General features: G+C 44.9%; 2 protein-coding genes across 2 annotated transcripts in view; one reads left to right on the top strand and one right to left on the bottom strand.

Moving 5' to 3' along the window:
* Nucleotides 1–41: 41 nt before the first annotated feature.
* On the bottom strand, nt 42–2,423 carry c1h19orf67 (chromosome 1 C19orf67 homolog). Its single transcript, XM_034545910.1, has 7 exons — nt 2,345–2,423; nt 1,904–2,093; nt 1,677–1,815; nt 1,109–1,218; nt 608–814; nt 350–478; nt 42–168 (listed from the first exon to the last, which is right to left on the bottom strand). Exons 1-7 carry the CDS (start codon nt 2,421–2,423, stop codon nt 42–44), a joined length of 981 nt encoding a protein of 326 aa, XP_034401801.1.
* A 3,180-nt stretch (nt 2,424–5,603) lies between these two features.
* pkn1a (protein kinase N1a) overlaps nt 5,604–16,898 on the top strand; it is a 40,616-nt gene continuing 29,321 nt past the window's right edge. Inside the window, exons 1-2 of the mRNA XM_034545193.1 lie at nt 5,604–6,011; nt 6,296–6,495. Coding sequence (XP_034401084.1) covers nt 6,475–6,495 — 21 coding nt within the window. The 5' untranslated portion in view covers nt 5,604–6,011; nt 6,296–6,474. The remainder of the gene's footprint in view (nt 6,012–6,295; nt 6,496–16,898) is intronic.

Here is a 16,898-nt window from a genome sequence, read left to right on the forward strand (position 1 = left end):
TTTCACGCACGGTTCTTCCTCGTGCCAAACCATCGCCGCCGTCACTCCGGTGTCTGGTGTGACAACAGCAGCTGCTGCAGGTAGTCTGTAGCGCAGCAGCTCGACGGCTCTTCGCTGCCCAGGTACAACAGCCTGTGATAGTTGGCCTGAGGAACCTCGCACATGATCCTGATGGGGGACGTGTCACACAAAAAAAAACGCATGAGATGTGACACTTTCCTGTGAGGAATGTCTTCTATTGGCCATTTATCTGTTATCTTCTCGCTCCCCCAGAGAAAACGGTATTAAAAACTCCCTTAAAGTAACGGCAGCTACAGAGCAACCACGTGGAAGTAATAAATATGTTTACCAGTCATAGATGTTCTCTGTGATGGGGGTCACCTGCACCCACTGACCGATGGACCACATCCTCACCACGCTGCCTTGGCTATCTGCGTCTGCGTGTGCGTTGGGGATGTCCTCGTAGCACAGGAAGTAACTGAATGGGATGCCGGCGATAAAAGATGCGAGATGTATATCGGCCTTCAAAGATGTAGAAATGGCAGGAAGTGGAATTGGGGGTGGGGGAAAACTAAAACAAGAGGGTGGCAGTTTCGTCCAGACTCACTACTCTGTGTCGCCGACTGTCTCCACCTCCACCTCCTCACTCTCGTCATCCGTCTGCTGCTCGTCCTCGAGTCTCTCCACGTTCCAGCGCATGCGCTTGTAGAGGCCGGTGTCGGCCCGGGCCAAGTACGCCGTGGGCTTACAGTAACGGAACGCGGTCACCCTCAGTGGGCCGAGCCAACTCTGACCCACGCAGAAGTGAGACACACTGGGAGTGCAAACGGGAGATTAGGGGGAAGAGTTGGACCTATTGTGACTGAAAATGAAAGAAAGATGTCTGACAGAAATTAGGAAAAATGTATGATTTTTAAATGAAACTAAATGCTGCTTGAGTAAATTAACCATTTAAATATGGGATAATTTGGTTTTCCCTGACTGTGCAAATGCACGTCTGAACTACCACATGAAGACTTTTGGTTCTGTTATTAAGATTTTGTGCTTCTATCACATGAGTAAACCTGTGTTGGTAGCATTGTTTGTGTGTGTGTGTATATGTGTGTACCTGTTAGGCTTGGTCTCGTCCAGACAGAGGAGATTATAGCTGGCGTAGGTCAACACCAGTTGCTCCAACCTGTCACACAGCTGCTGAGAGAATTCCAGCAGCTGCACACGCTACACACACACACACACACACACACACACACACACACACACTGGAGGTTATCACTCAACTTGTAGCTGTTAAACTGTTTTCATTCAGCGAACACAAATGTCCTTCTTATCCAGTAACAGATACGGTATAGATTTCAAGGCGCGTTTATATTATCAGTCAGAATTTAAACTCTGAGGAACAACAAATCTAGACAATCCAGAATACAAATAATACGCAGGATACTTCAGGAATGCCTGATTTTAGTGTTAAAAGGTTTTGAGGATGGCTTTTCACATGAGATGGAAATGTTTTTTTTAAACTTCCCAGTTAGATTCCCATAAAATGTTGGCAAAATCACATTTTTTCACTTAAATGAGAAAATCTAAAACCGCAGCCCGGGAATGTATTTATTTCAGTAAACTCATTCAACACCCTTGCGCTACAAATATGTCTGTAAATAAGTTTAGGGTGAACCAACCCTTGTATAGACGTCAAAAGGCAGAAGGGTGTGCTGGGACACGGAGCTTGAGGATTCCAGGTGGTTAAAGTAAGGCTGACAGGTGTACAGGAAGCTTGGCACTGCAGCAGCAAGAGCCGCTCTATCGAGGTGACCCCGTCTGCAAAACGAAAACAAACGGGATCATGAAATAGCAGAAGTACGCATCACGTCAGTGCATCGTGAGCAGCCATTCGAGAGGAGCCTACCCGTTGACGAGCCAGTCGTGCAAGTCGTCTGCTTTGCTCAGGAGGAACTGGAGCTGCAGCTCCATGGACCGGAGGCTCCTCTCCCTCCATCTGGCCCCCAGGCAGCTGCAGTCCCTGCTGCAGTTCACGCTATCGCCGCAAGGTGGCGCCAGAGCAAAGACAGACGAGAACGACAGCGGCCCCTCCGCCTCTGAAACCCAAACGAATGACCGCCGTCAGCCTCGTATACTCGCGCGCCTCCACTGTTCCTATTTAACTGAAAATAACCACGTGAATGTAAAGCGGGGGGGCACAAAACAGTGAACAAGTGTTACAATTTAGTAATTGATGTTACTATAAGTAACATAATGACGTCTATGTTTTCAAAGCGTGCGGGCATTCGTATTTGACCTCCGTGTCCGGTGTTTTGAAGCCCCTCCATGCGGCCTGTCTCCCTCTCACCGCCCGCGTCTTCCTGCAGGACCCCGAACGGAGAGTCGGAGGGGAGCTGCAGCTCAAACAGAACTTCAAAGTCCGTCATGCTTTCCGCTGTATGTTAGTATTGTTTTTTTTTTTTAGGAAACCTGTTGAGAAATAAAACGCTGAGTTAACTGGATGTTTGAGATGAACAGCTGAAATGACATGTCAACCGTTATCGCCTCACACGTGAACGTGAAGGCGAGCGCGCTAACTGTCGCGATGCTAGCGATACACCCGAGATTTAGAAAAGTAACGACCTGAGACGACGACGGTAAAGCAGTCAACTAACTGGGGTTCTGGCCAAGCAGCACCCCACTAGATTATTAAATATGTAATCACGCCGCAGTCTGTTAATTATGACGTTTTGGTAGCTGAGCTACCTAGCTAGCGATGAAACTACCTGTTGACGTCGTCCACGCCCTCCTATCAGAATCGTGTCCTGCGGGGTGTGAAAGGTCAAAGGTGAAAGCGTCTCAGCAAGAAAGAATAAAACGAGGTGCTTTTTTCTATTTCATTAATTTTCTATTTTTTAAGGTTTGCTTTTGTTGAAGGCCTACGTATCAACGTTACACAAAATGATCTTGTTTTATTTTTTATTTTCATGTACAAATATGCTACGTTATGTGCAAATATGTACAGATATCCTATGTTAATCGTCAGAAAAAGTTGCTTCTCAAATGTCAGGATTTCCTGTTTTCTCTATATTTGTAAATGCAACATCTTTCTCACTTATAACAATGCAAACCTTGGCATAATTCACTTTTTGACATGAAACATGTTTTATTACACATTTTGTTGTTGAGACTGTTCAAACAGCTTATTTTTATGAATTTATTTTGTAACCAATAAAGGACAACAGGATAGAGGGGTTGAGAGGTTATGCACGGGAACTCCACCATGAATAATGAATACCTTCTCAACACTTACAAAATGTAATCAATGTGTGTGGATGAATTTGTAATATTCCCAAAATGTCAATGTCCTTGCTTCTCACTCACAGCAAGGGGAATCATCCTCCGTGCCAACTGTGACTCGGATCAGTTCTCATGGGATAGTTTATCGTGTGTGTGTGTGTGTATATATATATCAGGATAATAGTCTGTATCCTGCAGCATTGAGGTCACTCTCTGTTCCTACGTCCTTCAGATCTTTCTGCCGGCTAATTTTCATTAAACAAATCAATGATGCAAATGCAGTCCAGTTCAACATCTGTCAAATCTACAAAAGACATCCACTCACGCTACCGACACATCACCTAACCTAACCCTATTTTGAGCTTTTCTCTCTCACACACATACAGACTTTGTACTAATATATTATTAGCATTTCTGTTGCATGAAACCAACTTCAGTTGGGTTTTGGAGCATTGCTATTGACGAAAACACAGGCCATGTAACAGACTTTAGAGTCGAAACTGGGACTCGTCAGAATCAACACCCAATTTCAGTCGTTTACTCTGTTTTGTACTCTGGTTGTTTTGGCATTTGATTTGGACTTGTCGAAACTGACTTGAGACTTGGACCTGCCCCATGCAACGAGCTCAGTCGCACCTGGATGGAACCGGTGTCTCTGTGAGAGTCACTTTCTTTGACTTCTCCAGTGCATTTAACACCATCCAACCACTGCTACTGAGTGAGAAGCGGTGGGGGTAGACTCGTCCACCATCTCCTGGATCACTGACTACCTCACAGGCAGACCACAGTTTGTCAGAATGGGCTATGTGCTGTCTGATACGGTAGTCAGTGATGTGGAAGCCCCACAGGGAACTGTTCTGTCTCCCTTCTTGTTCACCCTGTACACCAGTGACTTCCAGTACAACACAGGGTCATGCCATCTGCAGAAGTACTCTGATGACTCTGCAGTGGTCGGGTGTATTAGGGATGGACGGGAGTAGGAGTACAGAGCAGTGGTGAGTGACTTTGTGGAGTGGGCCGGTGAGAATCACCTGCTTCTGAACGTAGCCAAGACCAGAGAGATGGTGGTCGTCTTCAGGAGGAAGACGACAGCTCCTAGACCTCTGAGTGGACATGGACATGGTGGAGGAGTCCAAGTACCTGGGTGTCTCCATCGACAGCCAACTGAACTGGAAGGCCAACATCAACGCTGTCTACAAGAAGGGGATGAGTCGACTCTTTTTCCTGAGGAAGCTTCAAACCTTCAATGTGTGCAGCAAGATGCTGGAGATGTTCTACCAGTCGGTTGTGGCCAGTGTCTTGTATTTCGCCATTGTCTGCTGGGTGAGCAGCATTGGAGCCAGGGACACCAACAGACTTAACAAACTGGTTAAGAAGGCCGGCTCCATCATCGGCGGAAAGCAGGAGCATCTGGTACAGGTGGTGGAGAGGAGGACACTGAAGAAACTATTGTCCATATTGGACAACCCTGACCACCTTCTCCACCACCTACTGCAGAGTCAGCGGAGCACTTTCTCCAAAAGTCCGCTGTCACAAGGACCGATACAGGTAAACATTCCTACCCACGGCAATTGGACCGTACAACAAATCACCTCTGGCCAGATCCTCTGTGGACTAATTTTCATTTTCACTGTACACATTCACATTTATGTTGATTTACACTTCATATACACTACACATACTTTACATTTTGCACACTCTGTTTAAATTTAAATTAATGTCCTTAAATACACACTGCAGTTATTCATATTCTTTTGTGTATATATATTTTACATATTTTGCACACTGTTTACATTTAATTTGATTGAATTTCCTTATTGTATTATATTGTGTGTGTGTGTATATATATATATTTTATTGTATTCTATTGTGTATATATATATATATTATTTTATATTTTGTATATATCTGTCATCCCTGTTCTTATATTTTATTTTGTGTGTTTAGTTTATTTAGTCTATTCCTTTTTGTGTCTGTAAAGTGTTGGGCACTACTATGACAACACATTTTCCCTTGGGGATTAATAAAGTATATATCTATCTATCTATGAAACTTAAAATGCTGCTATTTATTAGCCATTGTTGCTTAAAATCCCAGAATACAATTATAGCACAGTATACATCTATCTGTGGTTGACATCTTAGGTCAGCTCAACCTCTTCAGATAACCGTTTTTTCCATAGCTTTAGTTAGTTACTTTGCAGATTGAAGTAATAAGTAAATAACATTAGCCCCACCTTTTCACAATGGTACATCCGGGCGCGTTCCCGCCGCCCAGCTCTGGACCAATGAACGCCCGGGCGGCATTGCTCGAGCGTCGGGAGCGCGCGGCAGGGTATAACGTACAAGTGGTGTGTGCAGCTCTCCGGTCAGTTACCCGCTGCGTGAACGTGCCGAGATGTTGCCTTCACTCATCCCGTGTACCGGAACGAACAACTAGTTTTGGTTTGCTTTGTTTCTGCCTCAAGCTGTCGAGATATTCAACGGGCAGATCAGCGGTCTATTGTCCCTCGTTGTGAGTGTGTGAGCTGCTGGTGAAGGACTGACAGGCGGCTCTCTTTTTGTTGTGTGGCACGTGAAGGAGACCGGGAGACTGAGGCGTGTTCACGGTCCACGGGTGTCCCCTGGAAAAGAAGAGAGCGGAGAAAAGGAGGCTTTCTTTTCGTCTGATGTCGCCCGTGGATGTGTCTTTCTCTTCGGTCGGGTTCAGCAGGACATGACGGAGGAGCGCTGCCGGTGGGTTTTATGGGGCTCTTGCTAGCTGTTGAATGGCAAGATGAACAATGACTGCCGGGGCCCAATAGTTTTGTTCGGATGCTGTTACGCGAATGTCAGTTTTTTTGTCTTTAACCCCCCCCTCTCCTCCCTAAAAAACGTGTGGACAGCGAACGCAATTTTATTTGTGTGGCGCGAGCGCTAACGTCCGTTAAACCCGGCAGAGGGAGGATCAATTCAGGCGCGGCCAGGGGAACCAACAATGCGGATTACCTCTTGACTATGTTGCCTTTGTGTCAATACAGACTGGTTGTGTAAAGTTTGAGATCACACCCGCGGCACCGACACCCGGACCTTTTCGACAGCCGTCTCGTTTCCGTTTGCCTTGGGAGGGAGACGAGAGGTTGACGAGAGGAACAAGACCCACATGTGCGCAGGTTGCCCGTGAAACGGCAAACTGGCTGACAACAGAGCAGCGGGGACGATGGCGAACGACTCTATACAAGTAAGTGGACGGAGGAGTGGTGGCCTGCAGCCCGCTTGCATGGGCTCATTTAAGTGATTGACATACAGTCTTTTGATTTGAGGCTGATGTTCTGACTTCATCCCATAATAAATACTTTACCCAGTGGTTCCTAACATGTTTATGTGTGTGTGTGTGGGGGGGGCTTGTGACCCTTCTCCACTTCACATGGACTCGGTTGTCAGCTCTACCAAAGAGGGATTTATTTTCCTTTTCAACTGATTCTTATCGGCCAATGAGGTAGTAGTATTCAGTCAGGAAATACAGGGATATATCAGGAACAAAAAAACACTTTCATGCAACAGTAACTTTTTTTAAATTATTTTTTTGCTTAAAAATCATTTGTGACTTCTCAGATTAATCTGAACCACTGGTTTAAACCACAAAATTACTCTCTCAAACCCATTGGACAATAGGTGAAATGTAACTCTGTACAAAATGACATTATTGTATATTGGACAAGTACACTCTGTGAGAGAATCAAACTACTACGGGACAGCACCATTTTAAGATCCCTGGTGGCTTCTCGAGGAACCACGAACCGCTCAGTTGAAATGGATAGTTTGTGTCTCGTTAATAATGTATGATGGGATGCTTGGACATCAGGAGAATTGATGCGCTAGTCAGCTGAGGTGGTTTGGGCATTTAATCAAGATGCTTCTTGGGCCCCTCCCACTGGAGTAGTAGTTTGTTTACATTAAACTACTACTCCATTAGTAGTGTTTGTTATGAAACAACACACACACACAACATTCCCAACTCCCAGCAGGCATTACTCGTTCATGAGGGTTCTTGCTCTGCATCTTAGTGTGAATGGTTGTGAAACGCCCACAATTTCCTGGGGACTCTTGACCTTTGCTTTGCTCTCGAGAGTCACCCCGTTTGTTCTGCGATCAGGTGTTCTTGTTTGCAAGCAAGGGTGCAGGTCAAGTGAGAGGTAAGACGGTGAAACGTGAGACAAGTTGGCCTTGCAGATTAAAAAAAGGGCTTTTGAGAGGATTTCACACTACAGCCAATGTTCCTCTTTCCTACACAATAGGGTAATTTAAAGGATCCTTAGTTGCTGCCTGATAACATTTGTCTCCGACATGTCTGCGAACACGGAGACTGTTCCTTTATCAGCTTCAGGAAGTCCTGAACTCCAGCACGTGTTGGTAGTAAAATCAGCCACAGTCTGTGTTTAATTATTACGTTGCTTGAGTGCAGCATGTTATCTGACTGCTTTTGTAAATTCTTTGTGCCGGGTTAGTTTGCCACTTCAACCAGGATTCCTTCTAGCCGCAGTGCCTTAATGTCCCCGGGCTAGTCATTAAACGGCATCAGAAATCCTCATATGGGAAACCGCCCGGGTTTAAAAGTCTGTGCCAAACAGATAGCAGCTAAATTTGGCCATGCCTCGTTAGTTTGCCTGCTCCAATGACCAGTTTGGGAGATACGTCATGGGTTGAATCAATAACCCAATGAGGCAGCTGGAGCTTGACGAGGCCAAGCCGCTCACTCCATGAGGTCAGCTAATTTTTGACCTTCGCTGCACCCTAAAAGAGCTACTGGTGGTGTATTTTTCTTCTTCTTTCTAAAGACACTGCAGACAAACGGCAGTCTTGCATGACCCTCACGGACCAGTGGTGGTCAATGAACAAAGGAAAGCAGAGAAGGGAACATGGGCTTAAGGCCTCCCTTTTGAGCTTTGACGTATGGTGGGAAACAAGAGGGAACGTTTTCTTTGACTGCTGTGTGGAAGCCACTATTCCTCTCTTTGTCCACACAACCTTTCTGGCTCGTCCAGAAACAAGAGCTTCAAGAATTAAGTCTGTTTTAATTTGAGATGATTCTTCTTCTTCAGTGCATGTGAGCGTGCCCCACTGGCCAGCTCAAGGCCGCCACTCTGCATTGCTCTCATACGTTTTTAGCACCGTTTTTAGCACGTCATTTTATTGGACTTGGAGCAGCTCCCTCTGCAGCCACAAAAGACTTCACACAACGTCTTTCCACATAATGCAGCAGTACTCCTCAACACCTGTAAGCAGACTTGTATGAGTGAAATCAGTGGAGTTCCCCTTTTTACGCTTCCGTTATTGTGGCTATGAAGCGGGCAGCGGAGCTCTAGTCCCCTCCCATAGCGAGCCATTTGTTTGCCCCCACAGGAAGATGACATTAAACCGCTCCAACAGGAGTCTGAACCCAACTGCGTCACACTTCCTGATGAAGGTTGGAGGCGAGGTGAGAGCAAAATGGGGGGTGGATATATAGGAATCTGGCGGTTTCCACATGCTTGACATGTTTCTCACCCAGACAACGGAGACGAAAACATGCATACATGGGCCCAAATGTTCATGTTCGCAGGTGCACACACTCCAAAACACAGATTCAGATTCACAGATGAAACAGCTGACACACACACACACACAAACAAATGCACAAACAGAGTCAGACACTCCAGGGAATGCATAGGAGTACTTCCATAAGCCTTACCATGACGTAAGTAGACAGTTATGTGCACAAAGTAGGCTTTTCTCATCTCTGCCCTGTGGCCATGTAGGTAGAGACAATCTACAATAATGCACCAAGGAACAGTTGAGCAACTGGAGACTTGGAGGGAGAGAGAATACATTGTTATGTCAGGCATCTCAGTTTAGTAAAACAATGTAGTCTAGCAGGGCTCCCAATCATATGATACAGTCTCTCACATGAAGAATGCTATATTTAGGCTTGCAACACATGATCATAACCTCCATATTGGCTCTACTGACTGGGTGCTTTATGTTGTGCCGGACCCTCAAGAAAATTATACAAGTTACCAGTACTGTGTACAATGGATTATTTAAGTGACAGAGCATATAGAAATCATCCCCGTGGTTACCATTTTAAAGTTGGCTATTAAAACTGATTTGAGTCTGAATATAGGCCAAGATAGGCACTTCTATCTACCATGGCGGAATCAAAATCCTTCAAACTACGTGTGAGTTAAAAAAATAAATAAAAGAGAAAAGGACCCGGTCCCAAAAGTGAGTTGAAGCTGTAGGATGCAGTGGAAATGAAGCATAATGCTGCGTTCACACCAAACGCTGGTGTGAACGCAGCATAAGTGTTGGGTACAGTTAGGCGACTGTCCTCTGATGGACTCTATTCAGTGTCTCCGTATGGTGTCCCCGTCACAGAAGCTCATCTGTGTGTCTGTCAGTGGCCGCTTTCCACTGCAGGGCTTTGATGTATTTGCTAATGGAAAACTCAGTGCTAATATCATGGATGTATTTGTCATTCCAACTCCAAATGTGTTGATCATATCTATCTATAGAGATAGATAGACTAACTCTTGCCGTGTCTTTCTTTAATCTTATACACAGACACGTGCGGTTCCGCTCGGTGTAGTTCACATGTGGGTAAGGCTTTCCTTTGGCCCGAGGGTGGAGGGAAGGGGAGGTCTAGAGGGCATTATGCTGATGATGAGGCTCTACAGCCGCAGCAGTACAATAGGTTGTATTGTCTGACACCAGCAGCCCAGATCACATTCAGTTCACTGCGGGTTCATTTTCCTCATCCTGGCTGGAGCACGTTGGTGACCACACCCTCACCCTCGTATATCAAGTGTGTTGGTGGAGGTCTGAGGGTGTTTGCGTTTACATGACCTGCACACGAATACTGAAATTGCGTTTGTGCCTCCGTAGTTGGCCCCAACAGCTGCTCTTAGCTGACGTTTCTCTTCATGGGTTTTGCCCATTTTTTTGTGTGATTTTTATTTATTTATTTTTTTCTCGCTCACATCTCGCCTTTCCTCCTGTGCAAACATCCAAAAATTCTCATGACCTCATAGCTATGTACCCCTGCATTCCTGCTTCAGATGGACCTCGCCTTCCTCCATAGACACACACGCAAACACTCGCACGCACGCGCGTTCACGGGCGTTCACGGGCCAGCAACACTGAGCTGTCATGACATCACCGATCTCCCTTGGCCAGTGAACCCCACCAGCTTTCTGGGAGAGCACTGGGAGGACTGGGAAACGCGGCAGTGGTCAGGAGGACGTACAGGAGCAAGTAGGTCAAGGTGGGGTCATTCAGCCGAAACATAAATGTTCTTCCCGTGAAAATGGAACAGTTGGCAGAGTCATGTCTTTATGTCTGCATCGGTACAAATTTGGTATCACTCCCTTGTTTTGTTTTGAAGTTTCAATAAATAAACAGAAGTTACTCCTCACTTTCCCTCTCACATGGCTCGTCACCACCAGCAGCAGCCATGCGCTCTGAAATACCTCGACCCTTGACCCCTCCTCATTATGGCAGTGCCCAGGCCCTCTGGGCCACATGCATCGATCACAGCTCCACCGCTCCGTGCTGTCGTGCTGTTTAAACAGCCACTCCTCTAGGTTAACTAGCGCTGGAGAACTTTAGGCATAAACTGACCACTTGAAATGCGCATTGAGCGATTTGGAAAATAAGACAAACGGAATGCATTGAAAGATCAAAGCTCTTTTTTTGTTAGTAGAAAGAGCTTTATGTTTTCACTTTGGGGAAATGTACTCGTGCCCTAATAGGACAAGATGTTTGAGGACATGAAAGCTGATGCAATATTAGAGCTACAGTGAGAAGTTGGTGAGCATGTTTTGACGAGTCAAGTAAGGCTATTGACATCTGGGTTTCATTGCTTTGGAAAGAGTGTTAGTGATGAACAGTATGTGCATGACTTGGCAGTACCAGTCAAAGTCCCAGTCTCTCTCTCCCCCGCCCTCATTTTTTTTTTAAAATGTGGTTTGTAATTTGTGACCACCTACCCTTCCTGCCGCTTCACAAGTGTGCATTTTCCTCATGCTTCTTCACACTGAATGGGGATTCACGCTTGGTGATTTCCCCCCACAGCGGGGGGTCGGCTGGTAAACAGTTCACGAACAAAGCAATATCGGCCAACTTAATGGGATAAACTAGGCGCGGTTCCCTCAAGCTCCCGCTGCAACCAGAAAGCCCAAGCCGGTCGGGGGGGATCGCGCCACAATAAACATTTAAAGGTGGCTCATCAAAATGATTTTTATCTGACCATGCTCGGGATACTTTGCTCCCAAATTTGGTACCAGTCAACTGCTAACTAATACTCTGCCGTCCGATTCAACAGGTAAAACAAATATAGCCTTTAGACCTTTTCAGTTAGTCTGGCCGACCAGGAAATAAAATGTATCTTGCTTGCCATGTCGCCATGGATTCAGAGGGAATTTGAATACAGTCCCGCCCTCCCACTTACAGGGTATAAGGATGGTTGCCAAGAGTAGTCAGACCCAGCATGATTTCACATAAACATGTGGTCTCGGACAAAAAGATTATAATTCTGCTGACACTCTACAGTGACTCCATATACAAAAGTGACAGACTGGTGGTGGAATTTCCCAAATGCCATATTGTGGGGCTCCAAAGAATTTAATTGGTGCGTTTAATGTGACTAAATGATGGAAATAAGCAACAATATCAATGTCTATGAGAAAAAAAGAAGAATGCTATGTGATCTGCGTCTGTGACCGCAGAACAGGCTGAAAAGTATATGACGGGTAACGAGATTAAAATACCGCATGTGTCAGCGTAAAGCTGCATCACTCATAATCTGGTGATGAAGTAAATGCATCAGGTAATCAAAGTCGCATAATCTGCAGCGTGTGTTAGTCAGGCCTGTTAAGCCACGGAGTATAGAGCTGGTCACCAGGCGGACAGACGGCTTTCAGCTTTGCTCGGCAGAATGGCTTTTTAAAAAGAAATGTAATTAAATTAATAATGGTCCTGTGGAATTGGGCCACCCCCCCCCTCCCGGTTTTAAGGACGGCTTTAGCCCGCTGAGTGGGCCGACTAAATATTGACACATTGTAAACATGAAAAGTATACAATTTACGTGGTGGGAGAGGCGGAGAATGTCTGCATGACAATTTTGCCAGTGGGGGCAACCACCAAGGGAAGTGGTTACAATGGTCTCGTCGCCAGGGACAACGGGGCAGTTTCTCCCGTCAAGCCTTGCAGTAATAACACCGAACTCTAAGGAGTTGCTCATCGGTCCTCAGACACGGCCATGAATGATTGGCAGGTCTTGGCTGGCCTATCTCTGTGGTACAGGAGACCTCACACTCTCCAGACGTTGACGTGGGACATCAGTGTTGAAGGTGCCCCCTCTTTCGTTCAACATATTTCTGTGGAGCACCATATATTTTTTTTCCCCCCTAACTTCCACTGTGCCGTTGGGAAAACAGTTTCTCACGGGTGTAAAGTGATCTACCATGTTGCCCTTCTGTTATCGTACTCCCCTCTCTCTCCTACCCTCTCTTCATATCTCCCTCCCTCCTGTCCATGCTATGCACCAGCTGCTCTCCTCTACAGCCCACCCTCTTGTTTTCCTGTGTGTGTGTGTGTGTGTGTGTGTGTGTGTGTGTGTGTGTGTGTGTGTGTGTGTGTGTGTGTGTGTGTGTGTGTGTGTGTGTGTGTGTGTGTGTGTGTGTGTGTGTGTGTGTGTGTGTGTGTGTGTGTGTGTGTGTGTGTGTGTGTGTGTGTGTGTGTGTGTGTGTGTGTGTGTGTGTGTGTGTGTGTGTGTGTGTGTGTGTGTGTGTGTGTGTGTGTGTGTGTGTGTGTGTGTGTGTGTGTGTGTGTGTGTGTGTGTGTGTGTGTGTGTGTGTGTGTGTGTGTGTGTGTGTGTGTGTGTGTGTGTGTGTGTGTGTGTGTGTGTGTGTGTGTGTGTGTGTGTGTGTGTGTGTGTGTGTGTGTGTGTCTGTGAAAAACTGTCTGTACAATTTCCTACTGAGACAAGATCAAAGTACTTGGTGTAAGTGGCAGGTAATTTAAACGGACCCCAGCAAGAATAATGACAAAACTGTGGACTGAAAGTATAAATAGCCAAACTTTTGCAGCATGATTTTGATAAGATCTCCCATTGCAGCACAGACGGTCTTTGTCAAAGATGGTTTTGTACGTCATAGACAGAGGGTGTGGCTTATAAGATAAAAATAGTCTATGGGAGTTATTAAAGTCTCCCCACAAACAATCCCTCTCATTAGAACGGGGTTGGAGATCGAGTTGCACTGATAACATTCGGCCCACTGGGAGGCTCACCGGCTGGGGCCTGGATGTATGGCTGGGTGGAGTTGCAGTCAAATGACTTTGAATTAGACAACATGAAGAAAAAAATGAATACTACATTTTTCAGCCAGTGTCATTCGAAGCTGGAGACTGCAAGTTTAATTATTGGCATTTAGTTTCATTACAACCTTTTACTTTTTATGAGAAGGACCCACCCAAAATGGTCAACATTTGAAAAATTCTAAACGATAAGAAAACTGAAAAGTGGTGCGTGCGTATTCACCCCCTCTTGCTCTGAAGCCCCCAAATAAGATCTAATGCCACCAATTGCTTTCAGAAGTCACATGATTAGTTAAATAAAGTCCACCTGTTTGCAATACAATTGTCGCCCATTGAATCCATTATTACAAAATGCAAAGAACATGGCACCACAACAAACCTGCCAAGAGAGGACCAACACCTTTGACTATTTTGTAGGTCCAGTACATGAAAATACAAATCTATTTACATTGCAGGTGGTAATGCAACAAAATAGGAATAATGTAAACAACCTTTGCAAGGCACTGTGTAGGCTTCATATAACGTATTTCTTTCCCACACACACGCAGTGCTGCTAATCGGTTGCGTTGCCCCGTTTTTAACTGATCATAAAAATACTTGATAGTTGCCGTTCTCTCCTGTTTTGAAAGGTCCTGTGAAAATCCAATCTTTTTTTTTTTGTTGAAACTTGGGGCTTCTTTGAACAGTAGATGTTTGCAGTTGCAACAAAGTGCGTCGTTATGGTTTCCTTGTATGCACTCTCTGCCGCGTGAACCGACGAGTCCACAGCAAACACAGACGGTCTTGTGAGTTAGTGCCTTGTTTGTCTTGACTTTAACACCACCGTTGGTTCCCGCCTGGACTTCTGAGTTATTTAACACTCAGCCAGAACGACATTGGCTTTCCCTCCATTCAGCTTCTGCTCGTTCGAATGTCGGCGAGCCCTGAACGAGGAGAGGACAGGTGTTTCCTGGTGCGTTACCTACAGGCTCGTGCTGTCATAGAAACAGCTGGCAACAGGATGAGCTCATAGTTTTTCTAACTAATGATCCAGACAGCCTTACCCACGCACATACAAACACACACACTCACACACACACACACACACACCTGGTTATTTCAAGCAAGATTGTAGTCTTCATTAGGAAGTCCTCCCTGTTTATAGTCGATTGGGCGATTTTGGGTTTCATGGACAGCAACCCCCCATTTTACACATCACCACTTTGTTTTGTTTTTTTAAGCTTTAATGAGAGTGATCGTCTCGGAGGACAATTAACTAAGCGGAGGTTCTAAAATTATATATTTCTATGTAATTAGAGAGTGGATTGAATTGCTTCTTCCCTTCCCACTCGACTAAACTGTTGCTTACATTAAGCTGTGGTTACTTAGTCGGAGCCATTATCGCTAAATACTTTATATAACCTGATTCAACCAAACCTCCTCCTCTTTCAAATCAGTTAGATGGCCTGTACTTACACTTATCAGCGAACACACCCGTTGTGTCTACTGTACACGTGTCGCTCTCAGCCACACGTTTGTTGTTCCGCACTTGCCTTCAAAAAATACGTCTCTATTTATAAGCCAAACCTTTAACGTATTGTTTAAATCTCTGCAAAGTGGAGTGCTTTCAACAATATTAAACATGGGAATTACAGATTAAGCTAAAATTATGTAACTGGTAAACCGTAACATGAAAACGGCTGGTTGTTTATTGTTCCCAAAACTGCTCTTGCGCAACCGAGAGGACGGATGCGGAATAAAGTTACCTGGTAAATTTGACAGATTAATTAAATAATACTGTATTTATTATTATCATTTGTTATCAATAGACAGAAACATCTAGAAAGTCTCAGGGCTTTAGCTCATAATATAATGAATATGTTATTCTAGGTTCTGTACCTTTTTGTGTAGATTATTGGGACATGCAGAAAGTGGACCCCATGATGTGTACGCAGCCTCTCTATGAGCCCACTGCAACTGATAATATTAGTTTGTAAAACATCCTATTGGTGCTGATTTAAAGCGGAAATTCTTTCAATAAAACCCCACATGTCTCAATGCAATTCATCGTATACTGTAAGTATTGCACCGAAGACCTCTAACTTGTAATTCAGTCATTGTGCCTTCAACTGCGACCACATATTCACTGTTGTTGAGCTCAACAGGTTCTGTAAACACACACACACACACACACACACACACACACACACACAGTGCAGACCTGCTGCTGCCGCCACACCTAAATTCAACTGTCATAACTGCTAATGCTGTGAAACGCACACTAAGCACAGTGAATCCCCAGAGTTCTCCTGAGGCACATGAGCATTTCCACGCTCAGTCTTTCTCTGTTGGTTTCACTGTCTCCCGTGGGTGCTCCCCAAACACAATTGCGTGACTTGCTTGGCTGAAGCAGTTAATTTACAGACCACCAGCTTTTAGAAGACAACTAGAACTTCCTCACAACTGAACCATCTTGCTTTTCTAATCCTACTTTTTGGGAGATTATTTTGTGTTAGAGGGTTCATCTTTATGCTTTTTCTTTACAATTCATATTAAATTACTTTAATAGTGTACCAGTCAGACAGTAATTACTTTACCTCATTGTCAGTATAGTAGTTTGCGTTGGAGCTACCTTCTGATGTAAAGCCGGTATGTAAAAAATGTAAAACCGGTAAAGCCAACCAGTTCAGATCCTACAGGTGGCGGTGAAAATACTTAAAGATATGGTCTATATTCATGTAGCATTGAGGTCACGTGATTTGCACTCTGTTTGTCAGGAAGTGGTTCGATCCTGTGGCATTAAATCATGTTTGGTCCATTTGAACTACTTTGTTTGAGAAAAGCAAACAGCCAGCCAAGTTACACAAATCAACAGGATGTTATGTCAGTTGCCGTTTTAACTTTCATTTATTTATTCATCCAACTTAGATTTAAGCCCTTTGTGCCACTTTGTACTATTATTTCTACTTCCCCAATTTCCTTTTTTAGTTCTAACACTTAATAACATGTGTGAAACTGCACAAGGCAAAATGTCCAACACAAATGCCTCTTGTGTACTGCTGTGATGTGATGGCCTCCCTCTTTTCCTCCTCTTCCTCCTCCTCCCTTCTCTCAGGGCTTCCTCCCTCTCTTGGTCTCTCCTTGGCTATGAAACTCACCCCTGCTTTCCCACACATCCACAGGGTGACTTGCTTTTGCCCTTGACACACCGAATGTCTGGGGACACAAGCCATAAGTGTGCTTTAAAAAAAATGTAAAGACATCATTCAAGTCCTCCAAAAATGGTTAAAAAAAGAAACATCGGGGCTG

Source organism: Cyclopterus lumpus, chromosome 1 (genome assembly GCF_009769545.1).
Source record: "Cyclopterus lumpus isolate fCycLum1 chromosome 1, fCycLum1.pri, whole genome shotgun sequence".
In the NCBI taxonomy this organism is placed as follows: domain Eukaryota; kingdom Metazoa; phylum Chordata; class Actinopteri; order Perciformes; family Cyclopteridae; genus Cyclopterus; species Cyclopterus lumpus.